At 51.1% G+C, this 20,000-nt stretch overlaps 1 protein-coding gene and 3 non-coding genes across 4 annotated transcripts in view; all 4 read left to right on the top strand.

Moving 5' to 3' along the window:
• The first annotated feature begins 2,030 nt into the window (after positions 1 to 2,030).
• Positions 2,031 to 9,467, top strand: LOC124337797. Its single transcript, XM_046791817.1, has one exon. The coding sequence runs from the start codon at positions 2,031 to 2,033 to the stop codon at positions 9,465 to 9,467; it is 7,437 nt and encodes a 2,478-aa protein (XP_046647773.1).
• A 4,783-nt stretch (positions 9,468 to 14,250) lies between these two features.
• LOC124338739 lies at positions 14,251 to 16,544 on the top strand. The gene has a single exon (XR_006917980.1). It is a non-coding gene; the product is annotated as a small subunit ribosomal RNA (ribosomal RNA).
• Positions 16,545 to 17,475: 931 nt separating this feature from the next.
• Positions 17,476 to 17,628, top strand: LOC124338687. The gene has a single exon (XR_006917932.1). It is a non-coding gene; the product is annotated as a 5.8S ribosomal RNA (ribosomal RNA).
• A 636-nt stretch (positions 17,629 to 18,264) lies between these two features.
• Positions 18,265 to 20,000, top strand: part of LOC124338690 — a 4,575-nt gene continuing 2,839 nt past the window's right edge. Inside the window, exon 1 of the ribosomal RNA XR_006917936.1 lies at positions 18,265 to 20,000. This exon is cut by the window's right edge and continues 2,839 nt beyond it. This is a non-coding gene — a ribosomal RNA (large subunit ribosomal RNA).

Below are 20,000 nucleotides of genomic sequence, written 5' to 3'. Positions count from 1 at the left end.
GAGCACACGCCTTGCTGTGCCTTCGAGTAGCACGGCACTCGCTCTCCTTCTCGGGCGCCTAGTACGACCAACCGTCGAACGGCCCCATCCCGGGACTAACCCACCTCTACTCCCGGCCAACTTGCAGTCGACTCTGCGAGCAGTTGGAACCGCTCGTCTATTCTGAGTTAGTGCCGAAGTAACTAACTTAGTCTGATTTGTCTTTGCAGGCCTGTACGAGAATTCACCCATTCTTCAGCCGAAGCAAGACTTACTTCTCCCGATCGAGATTAGAAAGTAAGTACCGATTGAGCGATCGATAGCTCTAGGTCCGGCCGAACAAACTGGGAGAAATCCCAGCGAAGTATCGCCGAGCTCACCGATATTTCACATGGTCCTTCGAACCGGTTATTAACCAAAGTAGAAACCGTGAAAGACGGTCCTGAAATCTGGTTAATACGGACCTAAAGTTGACGAAAACTAATCTCTTTCTGTTTATTTGCAGTGTCGAAATTCACGAGCAAAGACGCCCAAGCCAAGGTATTCGTGGCCGACCCACCCAGGGAGCTTAACGAATCTATCGCCAACATCAAGGCGTACGCTACAAAGCTCGTGACCGACGATAGCAAAGGGAAAATCAAGGACGCAAAGAGACAGGGCTGGAAGCTTCTCGAGGTCCTGTTTCCGATTGAGTTCTACGAACTCACAGGGGCAACTCCACCCTTGGCTTTGCAGACGGCAAAGCCTAAAAACAAGTGGGAGATCGCTAAAGCGGAGAAGTTGGAGAGAGAAGCCTTGGCATTCTTGACTCCCGAAGAGCGAGCCAAGTTCGACGAGGACGAAGCTCAAATTCGGAGGGAAAAAGAAGCGCAGAACGCTCTTCGACACGAGGTTCGCGCGGCCAAAAAGAGAAAGAGGGACGCAATTGAAGAGGCAAAGCTTCGCCTGTTAGAGAAGGAAGTGACGGAAAAGCGACTGGCGTACGAGCGCACTAAACGCCGTAGGGTTAACCCAGAAGCTGACCAAAGCAACTTGGTTGCCACGGTCGAGGTCCCGTTTGTCACACCAGACGGAGACCCGGTCCTTCCAGGAGACGCTTTGGCCAAACTGTGGTCGGCTTTGGCCACAGGGAAATTCGTCCTCCCGGGTACGGCAAACGACCCGGTAACCTCTGAGATTCAGGCAGTGCTGGCTAAGCACCTGGGTCAGGCAGAAACTCCACAGCCTTCGGCCGCGACGAGCCAGGCACAAACTCTGCAGCCAGTGGCCTCGACGAGCCAGGCACCGACACCAAAGGCCTCGACGAGCCAGGGTCGGAAGAAAGCGACGCCAAAGCGTACGGCGGCGAATAAGGGTAAGACGCTCGCTTCGAAAGGAGTGAACGTCGAGGCTCTGAAAACCCCGGCACTGCTTAGCCCCATTAGCCCCAAGCTAACGAAAGGCAAGGGGGCGGCCCGGCCGAAGTCCGGGACGAAAGCACCCGCTATAGACATAGACAAGCTAATAGCGGAAGCCACCACGAACTCAGTAAAGGTCATTTTGGACAAGTCTGACGGGTCACTCGCGGGAGTCAAACAGGTGAAAGCCTTAAAACCCGGGAGAAAATCACTGTTTAACCCTCCGTCAAAGGAGTTGGTGGAGGCAGCAGCGAAAGCATCGGCCCGGCGAAAGGGTCTTCGATCGGCGGCAGAAGGCGAGGTAAATCTAGCTGACGCAGCCAAAAATCTCTACGGGGAGGACTTGGAGGAGTTGCCTAGCGAAAAGGAGGACGAACTCCTAAAGGAACCGGCCCGAGCCCCGGTATCGGCAGAAGAGCTGCAGCCACGCCCGGTCTCGAGACGATCGGGCCAACGGATCGACTCAGGTGACGAATCAGATCCAGGACTACAGCTCACAGCCGAAGACGAGGAGGAGGCGCTCAAGGCGGCAGCTCTCAGCACCCTCCCAAAAGCGGCGCAATAGCCGTCTGAAAAATTGTAAAAACCTGTGGTTATCGATAATAAACACTTGTAGAAATTAAAAAATTGTGTCTGTCTTCTCATTTCGAATAAATGTTGCATTCCGATAAGAAACGATCGAAACGGAAGGGGAGCAAAGACGATACCCCTAACCGGCTAGCACTTCCGAAAGTCAACAAAGCTTTATTACTAGACCCGGATCAGTTAGAAGCAGAGTGTGATATAGCCATGAGACGGGTATTAGGGTTAGCGGAAAGCGAACCCGAGACTGGAGCGAAATCCAGACGAGCCCCAAGGAAAAATCCGGACGGTACGCTCAATGCACCAAGGAGTAGGCCATCGAGTAGGGCCTCAGACCGAAACCTAAGCGGCTCTCCGAAAATCATAAACATAGAGGGGCCCGATGAACCCCAGTCACCGAGAAATGGGCTAACGGTAGACGATGTTCAAAGACAGGCAGGCGCCCAGCCTTCGCCGGAAATACCGCCGCCGAATCTAGATGGGTTCGGAGTTACCCCAGATCGTAAGACTCTATCCGAATGGATGAGAGAAGAGTTCGCGAGGTTTAACGGTGAAATAACAGAAATCACTGGGCGACTGACGAAGACAGACGCAAAGGTAGCCGAGACAGTCAGCAGACTAGACGGTCATAAAGAGCAAATCAAAAGACTCAACACAGAAGTGCCGACGATAAGAACGACTGTAATGGGCCTCAGGAGCTCAATAGCCACAGACACAACCGCACGAATCGCGGCTATAGAAGCAAACATCGCAGCAACGATGCTGACGCAGAGGAATGCGACAGAGGCCCTGCAGACCCGAATGGTCGAGCATATTGAACGAGCAGTAGGGCAGCTCCAAAATAGCCTGAACGAACTAAGACAGACAGGAATTGCAGAGTTCGACGACACACAACTGAGAGTAGAGTTAAGACGCCTGGTCGAAGCCCAGGGCGAGGAAATCACGAACGGCCTGGCGCAGTCACTGGGCCAACACTCAGAAGAGGTGGGTCAGGCCATAGTAGAACTCAAAGTAAGGATGTCAAGGCTAGACACCAGGCTAAGGACGATTTATAGAGCCCAACAACCGCCGGCTCAAAGCCAGCAGCCAGAGGGTAGAAGGTCTCGGCAAGGGGCTCAAAGCCAACAGCCGGAGACCGGGAGAACCCGGCAGCAGCGAAACACTAGCAGATCACTCTGGGACGACTCAGAGGAAGAGGCAAGTGAAGAGAACGAGCCGACGGTAGGACGACCGACGTCAAGGGGAGGAACGGCATATAGTCAGCCTCCCCCATCATACCGCAGTGCCTTTACGGCAAGCGTACAAAGACCGGCATTTGGCCCAGCAGCAGCCCCGGCACCAGCCCCGGCTCCGGCTCCGGCGCCAGCCCCGGCACCAGCCCCGGCTCCGGCCCCGGCACCCGCCCCGGCACCAGCCCCGGCACCGGCACCGGCGCCAGCGCCAGCGGGACCGGCACCTCCGTATCATGCGGCAGGTAGACCATACGTCCCACCGCAAGCGCCAGACGACGTCAAACGAGAATTGACGCAAGAGCTCGAGCAGCTCAGGGAAGAGCTAACACAGGCTTATGCCCAGTACGGTCGTGCAAGGTCTGACGATGCCAGACAACACGAAAGAATTGCGTTCATGACGACCTATACGTATTACAAAACGGCAGTAGAAAACTTAATGCCCATGCTGACAACAGCAGAAAAAGCCGAACTACGACTGCAGCAACGCAGAGTAGAAGCAGAAAGACTGGGCATTGCCCCAGTACAGGCGCCGATGCCTGTACAGACGGCTAAGGTACGGTTATCACCGCCCAAGTTTGCGGGGGAGGTACTGAAATATCACGGTTGGCGACAGACGTGGAATACGTACGACAACAACCCGATATACACAGCCACCGAGAAAAGCCAAATGTTGGAGCAGGCTCTCGAAGGCGAAGCCGCCAATGCGACGGCGAGTTTCACGTTCACGGCGGAAACTTATAATACCATTCTCCAAGTACTGGCTGATAGGTTTGGCGACCCGAATCAGGCCATAGGAGAAAGAGAAGCCAAGCTACGAGAAGCGGCAAGCAAACCGGTGGGAGCGAACCCGACGTCCGCTCAGTTGCGAGAAAAACATATCGAGATATGTAATCAAAGGCAAGGCCTCCTGATCCAAGGCGTACAGCCGGCGACATTCGATTCGCACACGGCTAAGGAAATCTTGAACTCCCTACCAGGAGTGATAACAGAGAAATGGAGAATGGATTGGGGGCCAGAAAGAGCACCGACCTTAGACCAGGTCCTGCATCAACTCGATAGGTTGATCCGAATTAAATCATCGGAAGAAGCGTCGAGACGGGTCGACTATACCCAGACAACTCAGGCCAACGCAGCGAGCGTAGCCACAAAAACAATCAAGTTCAGAGACAAGACCCCGACGAGGCTTGCCTGCGTAATATGCAAAAGCGAAGCACACGCTGCGCGCGACTGCACGTTCGGAAACGCGGCCGAAAGGCGGAAAGTAGTGATGGACGCGGACAGATGCTTCAGATGTTTTGGTCAAGGCCACAGATACGTGGATTGTTCGGAGAGAAGAGCATGTCGGCACTGTTACTCCACCTCGCATGCGTCGGTCCTATGCCCGCACGAGAGAGAAAGTCGGGAGAGAACAAAAGGCAGGCCGGTACCGAGAACCGCCAGCAAATCTCCAAGTAAGCCTCGATCGGGCAAACCATTCATGCGACCGCCATCACCAACGCCATCGAGGACACCGTCAGCGGAACGATCGGTCAATGAGCAGTCGAATATAGGGGTAATAGAACCCAACGGCAAGGAAAAAATTTCCGCCGGAGTGTTACTGAACTTTGGAGCGAAAGCCAAAGCAGAAAAGACACAAGGAATAGAAGAATGGGTCCCACTGTTCGGAATATTCGACAGCGGTTGCGGTAATTCATTTATCACAGCAGCCCTAGTACGGAAGCTAAATGCAAAGGTCATTGGCAGGCAACGTATCAGAGTCTTGACATTTGGGTCTCACACACCCATCGACGAGTACTGCGATATTGTTCAAGTCACGATAGCCGGCATATCGAGAACAGTAACGGAAAAATTCATTGTCCGGGACCACATTCAAACACTCACACCATACACCGAGACGAAGCTTGGCGAGAGGTTGCTCAAAGAAGGCGAAACCTTGGCCGACCCGAGGCACAGAAGACCGTCTCAAGTCAAGACGATTGACATCCTAATTGGAAACAGTAACATGTACGAATTCATGTTACTGGAAGCACCGCGCAGGCACCGGAAAATAGTGGCGCATAACACTATCTTCGGTTGGACGATATCGGGCTCCTTAGGAGACCCGGGATACGAGACAGTAGCGTGCGTGGCCAAAGTAGAGATCGTGCCCGAAGAGCACGAGATCTCAAGTGTCGACAAACACTTTGCGGCCTTCTGGAGCCTTGAAAGTTTAGGTATCCCAAATAAGGAACTAACGGATGTCGAATTCATCCAAGCTTACATAGCTAGCATCGAAGCCGATGAAGAAGGGCGAGCCGTCGTACGGTATCCCTTCACCCAAGAGCGACCGGACTACGACTCATGTAGATCCATAGCCGACATAAGATTCGAAAATCTGTGGAAAAGCGACTCCTTCACTAAAGAGAAGCGAATACGATATCACGAAGTAATGATGTCCTACTTACGGGAAGGATTCATCGAAATAGCTGACCCGAACTACGATGGGCCAATGGCATTTTTGCCGAACAGACCGGTCGAGCGAGAAGACGCGGAAACCACAAAGATACGACCAGTCTTTGATGGATCGGTCCATCACAAGAACCGGCGCAGTTTCAACGCCAATCTTGAGATAGGACCAAACCTAAACCCAGACATCATGGGGATTCTAATGAGGTTTAGGCGATATTGCATAGCGTGGACGGCCGACATCGAGAAGGCGTTTTTGCAAATCAAAATCCACAAAGACCACGAGCAAATCGTGAGGTTTCTTTGGGTCGAAGACCCCGAAGCTGCCATACCCAAGGTGGTGGTCTACGCATGGAAGAGACTCACCTTTGGACTCGCATCGAGCCCATTTATACTCAGGGCCGTTCTAACCTGGCACCTGCAGAAGTACGAAACAGAGTACCCAGGCATCACAGCCAGGACTCTTAACCAAATCTATGTCGACGACTGGATGGGGGGAGCCGAAACTCCCGAACAAGCTGCCGAAGAGATAAGGCTGATAAGTCGAATCTTGGGGGAGATCAAGATGAAACTCTGTAAGTGGTCGACGAATTCGGCCGAGCTAACAAACTTACTACGGGGGGAGTTCGAATTCTCCTCCCGACCATCGAAATTGGGAATAGATGAGGTGTTCGAACATGCGGACAAAAAGGCTCTGGGAATCCTTTGGGACCCAGTAACCGACCAGTTCAAATTCAACGCCGATAAAATAATATCCGAGGCACGAAGGCTAGGAGAAGGGCTTACCAAGCGACAGCTGTTTAGCCTAGCGCTAACGCTATACGACCCGTTGGGCTTCGTGAACCCGGCGATATTGTCCGCGAAACGGGCGATGCAGATCTCATGGTTAGCCAACGGCAAATGGGATCAGATAGTGAACAGTTGCACCAATGAGAATTGGGAGGAGTTCATCAAAGGTCTCGAAGACCTACAGCTCATACGGATTCCTCGCTGGACGGGCATAGAGGTTAAGGAGCCTAGCGAACTCCACATCTTCTGCGATGCCAGCGAGGTAGGATATGGGGCCGTAGCATACGAAGTGCAAGGGACGACGATCGCCCTCATAGCAGCAAAATCAAAGGTGGCTCCGTTACCAAAAAAGGCAATGACCATCCCTCGGCTCGAACTGCTGAGTAACCTGATGGCGTCTATACTTGGCAAGTATATACGAGACCAACATCGGGTTGAACACAAAGCGCACATCTGGACCGATTCTCAGATAGCGACATGTTGGATCACGGCCACCAACAAAACCCCAGAAATCTGGGTACAAAACCGAGTCTCGAAGATCAGAGAATTCGGCGCAGAAATCCACTTCTGCGAAGGGACTCAGAACCCGGCTGATCTCCTCTCAAGGGGAGGCTCAGCAAAGGAAATCCAGAGATCGAACTGGTGGAAGGGCCCCGAATGGCTCCCGGAGTATGACAAGTATAAGCCGATCGAAATCAAGGCAAACCTCATTCAAACGGATATGGTCCGTCCGAAACACCCAGACTGGCGCAAAGAGTACAGCGACTGGGATAAAATGGTCAGAGCTCAGGCTATGATCCAAAGAGCAGTGGACGGCTTTAAAGGTAAAATGTACCGGCCTTCCCTCATTATCGAGCAAGTCCTGTTTGACATGGTTGACTTGAAGGAAATCAAGTTCAAAAAACCGGGATCGAGATGCCAGGTTTCATTCAAGCGACTCACATATGAGGAGCTACTCACGGCACGATACGCCTTGATAAGACACGCACAGATGGAGTCATACCCCGAGGATTACGATAGAATCGAGCGGGGGAAAGTCCCGAGAGACAAGATGTTCAGAAAGTTGAGACCGGTGTTCGACACGACGAATCGAATTATCAGGTGCAGGGGACGAGCCCAGGTACTGTTGGCAAGATATCATCTCGATGCATTGATCTTACTCCCGCCCGATCACTATATAACCACAGTCTTGCTACGCAAGCTGCATAGGAGGGTCGGGCACATGGGAATGAACGCCATGACCATGGAAGTCAGAAGCGAATTCTGGCTGCCCAAACACTGTCAGGTGATAAAAGACATCCTCAACCGATGCGTGAGATGTCAGAAGGTCAACGCAACAGCCTTCAGCGAAAAGCCAGCTCACTTGCCAATTGAACGGCTGAAAATATCCGATCCCTTTTCAGTCACCGGCATCGACATGGCCGGTCCGTACAATGTACTAGTAAACGAACCGAGTAAAGCGGTGATAGTCCAGCCAAGGACTGAGCCAGGAGTCCCCGAAGAGGAATCAGAATCATCCGACGAATCGGATGAAGAGTTGGTACCGGAGAGAGTCGGTGCCCTCGACAAGAAAAAGAAAAAGAAAAAGAAAGAAAAGAAACAACCCAAGTTTGCGATTGACGGGAGACAGATAGTCAAAGTGTACATAGTTATGTTCACTTGTGCCACGACAAGAGCCGTTCACCTAGAGGTAACTAGAGGAAAAAGTGCGGCGGCGTTCATTAACGCTTTCCGTCGGTTCTGCGCGTTGAAATACGCGCCAAGAACAGTCTATTCAGACAACGCGCTGGAATTCGATAGTACGGCAAGATACCTCAGAAGACTCTGGCAATGCAAGACAGTCTACGACTTCATGGCCAATAGAAACATCTCTTGGCGGTTCTCAGCGAGTGTAGCTCCCTGGTGGGGTGGCTTCTGGGAACGCATGATAAAGACCGTGAAGCAAGCGTTGCATAAGACCTTTAACCCGAAGCAGATGGACTTCGACATGTTCCATACGGTGATCACAGAGATCAGTGACATCGTAAACAACCGTCCGTTGGGATATATCGCTGGCGACGAAACGGCTCTAACTCCGAACCAGTTAATCAAAGGAGGCTTTGTAAACAAGTTCGACACCGAACCTCCGGAAGAGGAAGAACTGCTCGGCGCAGACTCCTTGTTTCTCACGAACAGAGAAGCCGCTAGACGAAAGCTAGTGGCAGACTGGTGGACAGAATTCGTCCCAACCTATCTGAAGGATCTAAATAGATTCCATCAAGAGCAAATACCGTCGAAGTCGGTCAAGCTAGGACAAGTAGTCTTGATCCACGTGGACTACGTCAAGCGAATCAATTGGAACATTGGGCGAGTGATCGAACTCATCAAGGGTCGAGATCACTTAGTCCGGAAAGTCAAGCTAGTCATGGTCGACTCAAAGGGCAAAACGTCAATCGTAAATAGACCTGTCCAGAACTTGTACCCTCTCGAAGTAGAACCAGGTATCATCGACGCAGACTTTGCCAAGAACCCGAGCAGATTTGGAGATCACGTAACCTCATCTGGGCAAGTATGTAAGAGAACTTACATGGGGGGAGTGTGGAATACCACGGCCCTCGGCGATGAGGCTACGGATTGCCGGCCACATGTGGCACAGCCACGAGAGGTAACGATTGCCTCGGCATTTGACGGAGTAACTGGGAAACGTCCGGGCAACGGTGATAAGGCTACGAGTCGCCGGCCACATGGGGCACAGCCGCGAGAGACAACGAGTGCCTCGGGTGTGGACGGTGGAGACACGAATCGTCCGTCGGATGTGGCACCGGCCACGGGAGTAAGACCACGACACGGTCAACCGAAGATGCCGGTGGTAAACTTACCGGCGTCGGCCGACCTCGAAAGGTCTAACCCGATAGAGTGGATAGATGACGAAGATCTAACACCCAAGCAGCTCAGAGCTGAAGTACGAAGACGCGACCGAGCGCAGGCAGCGTGGAGACCGAAGCCCGCTGCTAAGAATGCGACAGGGGTTGATCCGGACCAGCGCGAGGTGCTGGACGGATAAAACAGCTACAAGCCCCGCCGAATAATGCATGTAAACACCGACACAAATCGACGGTCCTCGGAAACCGTCGGACGGCAGGTCAAGCCCATGTGCCCGGCCTTTCTCTTAAAATGGGCCGTCAAACCAAGACATTATGCGGCGGAACATTAGCTACTTTCCTATGTAGGGAAGGCACCCCTGTTTATAAAATTTCTTAAAGTATGGACTTAGAAATATTTCGACGATTCAATCGAAATACTACCCCGGGGCAAGAGAGCAGACCGGGGTAGCAAATAACTATCAACTCGGTAAGATAGTCGGAGTAGTAGAGAGTCTGGTGTAGTACATTCAGCAAAGCTGGATGGCCAGACTGGAGTAAAATAGCCGGAGAGATAAAGAGCACTCCGGCGGATGGCATCCGTAGTCCCAGGATGGCCGGAAGATTGCAGCGTAGAAGAAGAAGCGCGTGCGGATTTTATCCATTGGGACTTAGAAGAAATTAGAGAGAATGGACTTAGAAGTAAATCCATTACTCGAGAAACCCAGAGGCTACCCACCCCAAACGGGCCAGCCGCGAAGACGATAAAGAGGCAAGACACGTGTCGCCCCGAGGCTACCCATTCCAAGTGGGCCCGCCGCGAAGAAGATAAAGGGCGAGACTCGCGCCTCCTATAGTCCGCATTAATTAAATGTTATAATTTGACAATGTTGTTATTACCATGCCTGTAATTATAGTTTACTTCACAGCGCCAATGCGGGCTAATAAATCACTCATTCACAAGCACTCAAACAGTAAGCATCTCTTTATTGATCTTCTTACTAGAGTCTTAGAGTCACCCCCTCGGCCTCGAAGCGCCGTTGTATTGAACACTGTTCAGGTTGCCAGCCTCAGTCGAGAGGCCAGCCTTTGTAAAACAACTTGTAAAGTTGGGACTTAGAATCGCTCTCGATTACGGGCATTCTAAGTGTCGGGACTCGGACACATCCGAAGGACTGACTGGAAGGAGCACACGCCTTGCTGTGCCTTCGAGTAGCACGGCACTCGCTCTCCTTCTCGGGCGCCTAGTACGACCAACCGTCGAACGGCCCCATCCCGGGACTAACCCACCTCTACTCCCGGCCAACTTGCAGTCGACTCTGCGAGCAGTTGGAACCGCTCGTCTATTCTGAGTTAGTGCCGAAGTAACTAACTTAGTCTGATTTGTCTTTGCAGGCCTGTACGAGAATTCACCCATTCTTCAGCCGAAGCAAGACTTACTTCTCCCGATCGAGATTAGAAAGTAAGTACCGATTGAGCGATCGATAGCTCTAGGTCCGGCCGAACAAACTGGGAGAAATCCCAGCGAAGTATCGCCGAGCTCACCGATATTTCACATATAGGGAAGAGGTTGTCGAGAAAGAAAAAGTTGAAAAATTTTCTAAGTCCTAAAATTTCCAAGACCGGTTTTTGGTGGTGACCGGGCGGCAGTTGAGCGGGCGGCCCGGCCTGAGCTCAGGTGAATGTCCGGCAAAAATTCGGAAATCGACTTTTTCGTACAGTTACTGCCCGGAACATCCACTACTTTCCTATATAGGGAAGAGGTTGTCGAAAAAAAGAAAGTTGAAAAATTTTCTAAGTCCGAAAAATTGAAAAATTTTTCTAAGTCCCGACGACGTGGTAGTGACGTGGTTGGCGGGACTTGGACGTATAAAGGCCGATGAAAAAAAATGGAAATGGAAATGAAAATTTCTCGATTTCCGACGACGGTGTTTGGCAACGACTCTCTCGCCCGGCCACTGGTCGGCGCGAGAGAGGAGTGAGCGAGACCCGTCGATTCGAAAAGAGAAGCCGTCACACCGTCGAGGCGTGGCGGCTCTCAAGTGGGTTGGTCGGGCGTGTCGTGATGACTCGCGACCGTAAAAAATTCCCACTCAAATTCTCCCATTTCCGACGACGGTGTTTGGCAACGACTCTCTCGCCCGGCCTCTGGTCGGCGCGAGAGAGGAGTGAGCGAGACCCGTCGATTCGAAAAAAAGCCGTCACACCGTCGAGGCGTGGCGGCTCTCAAATGGGTTGGTCGGGCGTGTCGTGATGACTTGCGACCGTAAAAAATTCCCACTCGTCGAAAATTTTCTAAGTCCCAACTTTGAAAACGACGGTTCCTGAAAGTCGGCTGGCGGTTGGATGGGGCAATGTCCCCGTCCAATCGCTAAAAATGAGCCGGAAAACGGAGACATTATGCGGCGGAACATTAGTGGTTTTCCTTAGTATAGAAGAGGTCTCGATTCCTAAACTCGGAAAAATTTTCAGAGTCCCAAAAATTTTCGAAGTGTCGAATAGTTTGGTTTCTCGAATTGAAAATTTTTTTCAAATTTGCGACATTACGACAAGCAGCGATTGTAAAGCCCGGTCCAAATTTTTCAAACGAGTCTTACTTCTTGTTAGTCCGCCTGGCCGATACCAAAGAATGGCCGACCGTCGACTATCGGGCGAATAGACGGGTGAAAGAAATAAAGTCGAAGCCGGTGGTTGGATAGATATCGAAGGGAAGGCGAAAGAGGCGAAAAGGAAAGCGCGAAATTTCTTTAGTAGCTTCGACGCAAAAACTTTGGTATCGACGGGGAGCTTTGGGAAATGAAACGAAGACGCAGAATGGGAAGTTGTCCGGTTCGGCGTTAGTTGTAGTTTCATTTCCACCGTAGCTGAGCTCCTTTCCGCCCGCCACTTCACATGATTTTAGTTTCGATTCCGTTCGATCGCGCTTGCACTGTCTTTGTTTTTTTTTTCACTGCTTGGATCGCGGCTTTGCTCTAACCAGTTTAGCCCCATGCGATCAAAAAGTCTTAAAAAAAAAAACCGTTGAACGGAGACGAACTCGATGAGCTGTCGGTGTGTGAAATATCATTCCTTCGGTAAAACCGTTTTCGAAATTTCCGATGGTCGGTATATGTAAAAATATATCCGAACCGCGATGTGGACGGGAATTCAAACGCCCGCTTCACCGATTGGTGCGACAGCTGAGAAGCTCGTCACTCGATCCAACGACTCTTGGTCGAAAAGTTCAGAAGAGGTGCGCGCGTCAAACATTTTTTTGGTTTCGGACGTTTCGTTTCTTCGGCACGTGTGGTTTGTCTGTGGCCGTCTGTGAGAGAAATCGGACGCTTGTTCTTTGTTATTTTACCGTAACGAGACAAGACGGGAAAGATTCTTTCTTCCAAACTTACGGCATCATAACCATCAGCGTTTACCGTCAGCGACGATACGGAAGAGAAAAGAAAATGGTGCGCGTCTTTTCACTTTTTGACACCGTATCAAAAAAAATTACCGTTCAGGCGGAAATGTGTGTGTGTGTGTGTGAGCCGAGAGATAAAAATAAAAAAGCCACCAAACAGAACGCTTTCAAATTATTTCGTGCGGCGTGCGCATATTTCACATTTTGCCGTTTGACGGAAGCTCGTTGTGTGGAACACAGAAGTGGAGATGGACGGAGTTGAAGGGGGGCGAAGACGGCCCGGTCGGACAAAGTCAAGAGATTGAAATATACGAGAGAATTGGGTGGAAGTGATGGCAAATCTATAAAATTCAAAAATCGGATGAGATGCGAGGACCGCAAAATGTGGCGTCGACTCTGACTCTCTTTTACTACGAACTTCCCTTCGACGGAAGATATCGAGAGCTGAGCTGAGCGCCCGCTGAGTATGGCCGGCGTAATTACAAACGAGTTACGGTTGGAGCTATATCGATTGTACGTATCCCGAACGTTCATCGAACAAGCCAGATCAACTCGGCGCCCGGTAAGATGTACGCTCAGTTATGGCCATGACACACGAAGGGAGAATTCAAACGGCTGTGAGTGTACGGCCCGCCCGGAGTTGTGTGTAGGCAGTGACCTCTCAAGAAAAAACGTAAAAAATTTTTTTTTGACAGTCACCGGTCTGCGACAAGTAATCAGTACGAAACTTGGGTGCAATGCAAAAAACATTTTGAGAATCCTTGCTTGACAACAACGAATCTAACACGATAAAAAAAACGATCCCCATCGGTGTACCGCTTGCTTTTCTCGCGCTTCGGCGCAGAATCGCTTATTCAGCTGCCCTTGGAATATGTTCGTTTCGTGCATACTTGATCTCGGTCATTCTTCGGTGAACTCTTAAAGAATTGCGCACTTTTATAGGGGTAGTCTTGTTGCTTGTCTCGACTTGAAATGATTTGTTTTTTCCGCCCATGACTTTCTATACGATGCCTCTATGCTGGCCTCTGACCGCGGTTGTTCCGAGTTTTCTCTTTCTCTTCGAAAGTCTTTGCGGAAAATTCTGCCTCGTGTGACCGTTGAGCGGTGAGGTGTGTGTGTGTGTGTGTGTGTCGTGCGGGGTGATGCGAGAGTGTGCCTCGGCGGTGGAAAAATAAAAATAAAACTCTGAGCCCACAAAAATTTAAAAGATGTATGCTTGTCAGCTTAGTAAAGCAGGCTTGACTTATGAGCATACAGCACGCCACATATGACCGTCGAAAACCGTAATACGGGAAAAAAGTTGATGAATATATCAAGACCGGTCGAATGAATCCGATTCACTTTGGGCTCATAGACCGTTGAATGGTCTTTGACTTTGGAAATTGAAATGAAAAAAATCCAACAAACGGATCGGATCGGTGTTTCTCTTCACTGGGACTCGCTGTGACACGCCAGGCGTTGCGATCAAAAATTTTAGTTTCCGAAGAAAAAGAAAAAAAAAAAACGTGTTGATTTGGTGTGTGTTTGGTGATGCGTGGGCGAAATAAAAACCCGCAACTCGCCGGATGCATATCAAACAAACATACACGAAATACCTGGTTGATCCTGCCAGTAGCATATGCTTGTCTCAAAGATTAAGCCATGCATGTCTAAGTACAAGCCGCTAGACGGCGAAACCGCGAATGGCTCAATAAATCAGTTATGGTTCCTTAGATCCACTCCATCCTACTTGGATAACTGTGGTAATTCTAGAGCTAATACATGCACTCGAGCCTCGACTGCGGGCTTTCGGGCTCGCAGAAGAGGTGCTTTTATTAGATCAAAACCAGTCGGGGCCGGGCTTTCGGGCTCGCGCACCGTACCAATTTTGGTGACTCTGGATAACTTCACGCCGATCGCACGGCCTTCGCGCCGGCGACGTATCTTTCAAATGTCTGCCTTATCAACTGTCGATGGTAGGTTACGCGCCTACCATGGTTGCAACGGGTAACGGGGAATCGGGGTTCGATTCCGGAGAGGGAGCCTGAGAAACGGCTACCACATCCAAGGAAGGCAGCAGGCGCGCAAATTACCCACTCCCGGCACGGGGAGGTAGTGACGAAAAATAACGATACGGGACTCTTCCGAGGCCCCGTGATTGGAATGAGTACACTTTAAATCCTTTAACGAGGAACCATTGGAGGGCAAGTCTGGTGCCAGCAGCCGCGGTAACTCCAGCTCCAATAGCGTATATTAAAGTTGTTGCGGTTAAAAAGCTCGTAGTCGGATGTCTGTCTTCGGCCGGGCGGCGCCGCTCTGAATCAAGGGTGTTGCGTTTCACGCTCTGGGAGCCCGGGTGTCAAAGCCCGACTCTCTTCACGGTCGGACAACATCGCCGGAGTGGTGGTCGGTGCGTCGTTGTTGTATCTGCGGCCAGAGTTGGAAAGTTCTTTCGGGTTCTTTTTTAATTTTGGTCGTAGTTGACTCGATTCGCTCCACCCAGTCAATCGTTCGGGGTGCCCTTCACCGGGTGTCTCGGGCGGCCGGCAACGTTTACTTTGAACAAATTAGAGTGCTCAAAGCAGGTGTATCCCAACGCCTGAATATCGCAGCATGGAATGATGGAATAGGACCTCGGTCCGATTTTGCTGGTCTTTTACTTTTGGACCCGAGGTAATGGTCAATAGAGACGGACGGGGGCATTCGTACTGCGGCGACAGAGGTGAAATTCTTGGACCGCCGCAAGACGAACAACAGCGAAGGCATTTGCCAAGAATGTTTTCCTTGATCAAGAACGAAAGTTAGAGGTTCGAAGGCGATCAGATACCGCCCTAGTTCTAACCATAAACGATGCCAACCAGCAATCCGTCGGAGTTACTCCAATGACTCGACGGGCAGCTTCCGGGAAACCAAAGTCTTTGGGTTCCGGGGGAAGTATGGTTGCAAAGCTGAAACTTAAAGGAATTGACGGAAGGGCACCACCAGGAGTGGAGCCTGCGGCTTAATTTGACTCAACACGGGAAACCTCACCAGGCCCGGACACTGGAAGGATTGACAGATTGAGAGCTCTTTCTTGATTCGGTGGGTGGTGGTGCATGGCCGTTCTTAGTTGGTGGAGCGATTTGTCTGGTTAATTCCGATAACGAACGAGACTCTAGCCTGCTAAATAGGTGACGGGTTTTATCAATTGAAACCGAAGGGAGTACGGAGGCGTCGGGATCAGGTGGCGGCGATTCGGGTCTCGGTGGGACTGGTTCCTTTAGTGAGGCAATCTCTCGGCTTGGTTTCGTTGTGCTTTGTTCGTCGGGTGTACGGCCTTCACGGGTTGGTTGCCTGGCGGATGAGGTATGGCGGGGCTTTGTCGGGAATGTCTCGCGGGGGCTGGCTCTATTGTTATTCGGTCGTCGTCATCCCCGGCGATACCTTCTGCTCTCGCGTCCGTCACGCAGTCTTCTTAGAGGGACAAGCGGCGTCCAGCCGCGTGACAGTGAGCAATAACAGGTCTGTGATGCCCTTAGATGTCCTGGGCCGCACGCGCGCTACACTGAAGGAATCAGCGTGTTTCACTCTCCCTGTCCGAAAGGACCGGGTAACCGCTGAACCTCCTTCGTGGTTGGGATTGGGGACTGCAATGATCCCCATGAACCAGGAATCCCTAGTAGGCGCGGGTCACTAGCCCGCGTCGATTACGTCCCTGCCCTTTGTACACACCGCCCGTCGCTACTACCGATTGAATGATTTAGTGAGGCCTTCGGACGGGCTTGTCGGGGTGCCGTCGAGTGGGGAGCAATCTCTGCCCGTGCGGTGCCTACCAACGGCGAGACTGAAAGATGGTCGAACTTGATCCTTTAGAGGAAGTAAAAGTCGTAACAAGGTTTCCGTAGGTGAACCTGCGGAAGGATCATAAACGAACAAGACAAATGTTTTGCGCATATGGCTTTGGTTGAGCACGAAACAACTAAAAGTTGCAAAACAAAAAAAACCCCATCAAAAGTCTTTCGGCGTAAGACATCGTATGAACTATGTGTGGGTTGACGGAAGAAAATCATTTATTTTGAACGGGTATCAGGCGCTCTGATGCGCGGTGGTTTAAAGCGGATTCGCCTTTTCAAATTGATTTTTCTTTCCTCTCGGCTCAAAAAAAACACAAAGTCTTTCGATTTTGTCTATGGCCGTGAGCAAATTCTTTCTGCTTCGATGGTGAATGTCTCTATAGATTCATTCGACCTTTAGCGGCGCTCACAGTGTTGACGTTAGTAGAGTGAAGAATACGATAGCCCGCCTGGGCCGCGAGTACCGAAGGAACAATAAAGGAGATTTTATAAAGTCTTATATTATTAGTCCCTAAATCAAACACTTTGAAAAAAAAAACTCGATGGATGGAGAGCCAGAAAAAAAACATCAAGATTTTGAACGGGTATCAGGCGCTCTGATGCGCGGTGGTTTAAAGCGGATACGCCCAATCGAAATTGTTTTTTTTTCTCTTCGTCTTCGGGATTTTGATTCTCGGTGGGGGACGAAAGTGTGAGACTTTTGGTACGCTCTGGACGTTCTTTTGGGCCGTAGATACTCGTGGTTGCGTGCGTGTGCGTCGCATAGACTAACACTCCAAAGCCCGACACTATGCCGTTGAAAACCGAATGTTTTTTAAGCTTGCCCTTCGCCCTCTCGATGAAGTAGGAAGAATTCAAAATCACAATAACACACTAAACCCAAATTCTAGTACGAGTGTTTATCGGAACATTTTCTTTCTGGCTTTCTTTCTCCGCCCTCGCATTCATTTGCTTGGGCGGGTTGGAGAAAAAGAGAGAAGAAAACGAATATGTCGTTTTATATACGACCCTGAACGGTGGATCACTAGGCTCGTGGATCGATGAAGAGCGCAGCAAAGTGCGCTAATCCATGCGAACTGCAGAACACATGGAGCATCGAAATCTTGAACGTAAATGGCGGCCCAGCTTCTCGCTCGGGCCACATCTGACTGAGGGTCGGTCGAATGATGAACGAACAGAGATTTTTTCAGTCTTGGTTTTGCATGTTGGGTCGCGGCGAGATTTATTTTTCACCCGGCCTGACCGCATAAAAGCTCCCGAATCTCTAACGTCTGGGTGCCGCGCGACTTAAGTGTCCGCGATGCCTCAAATACAAAAAAGGGGGAAAAATAAAAGAAGGTTCGCCCTGTTTTGTTTTTTTCCTCTCTATTCAAAAGAAACCTTTTTCGATGGCAAAACAGATGGGAAATTTTTGAGCCAACTCAAAAAAAATTTAGAAATAAACACATCTTCTCGAACAAGGTGTCGGCTGCGTGTGCGCGATATACCGCTTCAACGCGAGTTTAGTTGTGTGTGTGCGCCGGGCGTGTCGAAGTGTCGACCACCGCGAATTATCACTCACTCTAACCGATCGTTATGCAAGCTTGGTTCGCGCACGACGCGTTGTTTCAATACAAAAAGCCGCAGGACGCCCTGTCACTTTTCGTAAATTAATTTTTGCGAATAACGAGAGACTCGCTTTATTTCGAAAAAAAATTTGAACCGGCAATTATTCAATCTTTCCCGGCTTTAAAACGCCAAAGTCTGCCGAGCTAGATAAAGTGTTGTCTCCTTTTGAAAACAAACAATTCATTCTGACCTCAGTTTAGATGAGACTACCCGCTGAACTTAAGCATATCAGTAAGCGGAGGAAAAGAAACTAACAAGGATTCCCTTAGTAGCGGCGAGCGAACAGGGATGAGCCCAGCACCGAACCTCGCGCCCGGTTGAGCGGGTGCCGAGGAATGTGGTGTTCGGGAGGATCGTGCGCGTCTGTCCGGTATCTATCGTCCAAGTCTCCATGAACGGGGCGAGCAACCCACAGAGGGTGTCAGGCCCGTAGATAAGACGAGCCGAGACCGTGCATCGGATCCCTTCCCAAGAGTCGGGTTGCTTGAGCGTGCAGCCCTAAGCGGGAGGTAAACTCCTTCTAAGGCTAAATATCGCCACGAGACCGATAGCGAACAAGTACCGCGAGGGAAAGTTGAAAAGAACTTTGAAGAGAGAGTTCAAGAGTGCGTGAAACCGTTCAGGGGGTTAAACGGGTGGGCCCTCGAAGGTCGAACAAGTCCCCGCTCCCGGCACTTGGTTGTATGCCCTTAACGCTGCGTGGAGACTGCCTGAATTGGCGGCTCTCTTGCATAAGTCGTTCTGCGATCGCAATAGCCACGCCAAGGTCCGCAAGTGGGGGGCCTAGTAGGACTCCGCGACCGACTGGGTGTCTGTTACACGGGGCGTCCGTTAGCGAGTTTCGTGGTTACCTTTGCGGGTGCCGTGATGACGAGCGCGGCGTTTCCCAACAGTACTGCCCGGTCGTGACCTGTCTCCTCCCGGGAGGTGTCGTAGCTTTTTTTTGTAAAAGAGAAAAAGTTGCGGTGCTCAACCTGTGGAGGCCCAGAGCGGAGAGTAGAAGTCGGGTCCCACCCGACCCGTCTTGAAACACGGACCAAGGAGTCTAACATGTGCGCAAGTCGTCGAGAAATTATCAAACTAAACTCGCGAGGCGCAATGAAAGTGAAGCGGCCCCGATGAGGGTGCATCCGCGAGGGGTGATCCCGTCTCGAACAGAGCGGGCGCAACCCCAGGGCGTCCGAATGCTCGCGAGATCTTTCCCCCTTAAAAGGGTTTGGTCGAGTTGGCCGGACGAACCCAGAGCGCACACGTTGGGACCCGAAAGATGGTGACCTATGCCTGGCCAGGACGAAGCCAGGGGAAACCCTGGTGGAGGTCCGCAGCGATTCTGACGTGCAAATCGATCGTCGGAGTTGGGTATAGGGGCGAAAGACTAATCGAACCATCTAGTAGCTGGTTCCCCCCGAAGTTTCCCTCAGGATAGCTGGTGCTCGCAAAGAGAACAAACGGAGTTTCATCCGGTAAAGCGAATGATTAGAGGCCTTGGGGTCGAAACGACCTCAACCTATTCTCAAACTTTCAATGGGTGAGAAGCCCGGCCTTTTTCCTTGATTGAGGCCGCGGCAATTGATTTGAATCTGAGCGCCCAGTGGGCCATTTTTGGTAAGCAGAACTGGCGCTGTGGGATGAACCAAACGCCCGGTTAAGGCGCCTAAACGACGCACATTTCGGATCCCACGAAAAGGAGTTGGTTGCTAAAGACAGCAGGACGGTGGCCATGGAGGTCGGAATCCGCTCAGGAGTGTGTAACAACTCACCTGCCGAAGCAACTAGCCCTTAAAATGGGAGGCGCTATAGCGTCGTGCCTATACCGGGCCGTCGGTCGGCAGAGCGAATAACGTCCGTGTCAGCTCGAAGAGAGCGACGGCGCTGAGGCCCCGACGAGTAGGGGGGTCGCGACGGTGAGCGTTGAAGGGTTG

Source organism: Daphnia pulicaria, chromosome 4 (genome assembly GCF_021234035.1).
Source record: "Daphnia pulicaria isolate SC F1-1A chromosome 4, SC_F0-13Bv2, whole genome shotgun sequence".
In the NCBI taxonomy this organism is placed as follows: Eukaryota; Metazoa; Arthropoda; class Branchiopoda; order Diplostraca; family Daphniidae; genus Daphnia; species Daphnia pulicaria.
The sequence above is the reverse complement of the archived record's forward strand: the minus strand, read 5'-3'. Positions and strand labels throughout refer to the sequence as shown.

Coding starts and splice junctions, on each gene's coding strand:
- LOC124337797 (XM_046791817.1), top strand. CDS start 2,031: ATGTTGCATTCCGATAAGAAACGATCGAAACGGAAGGGGAGCAAAGAC.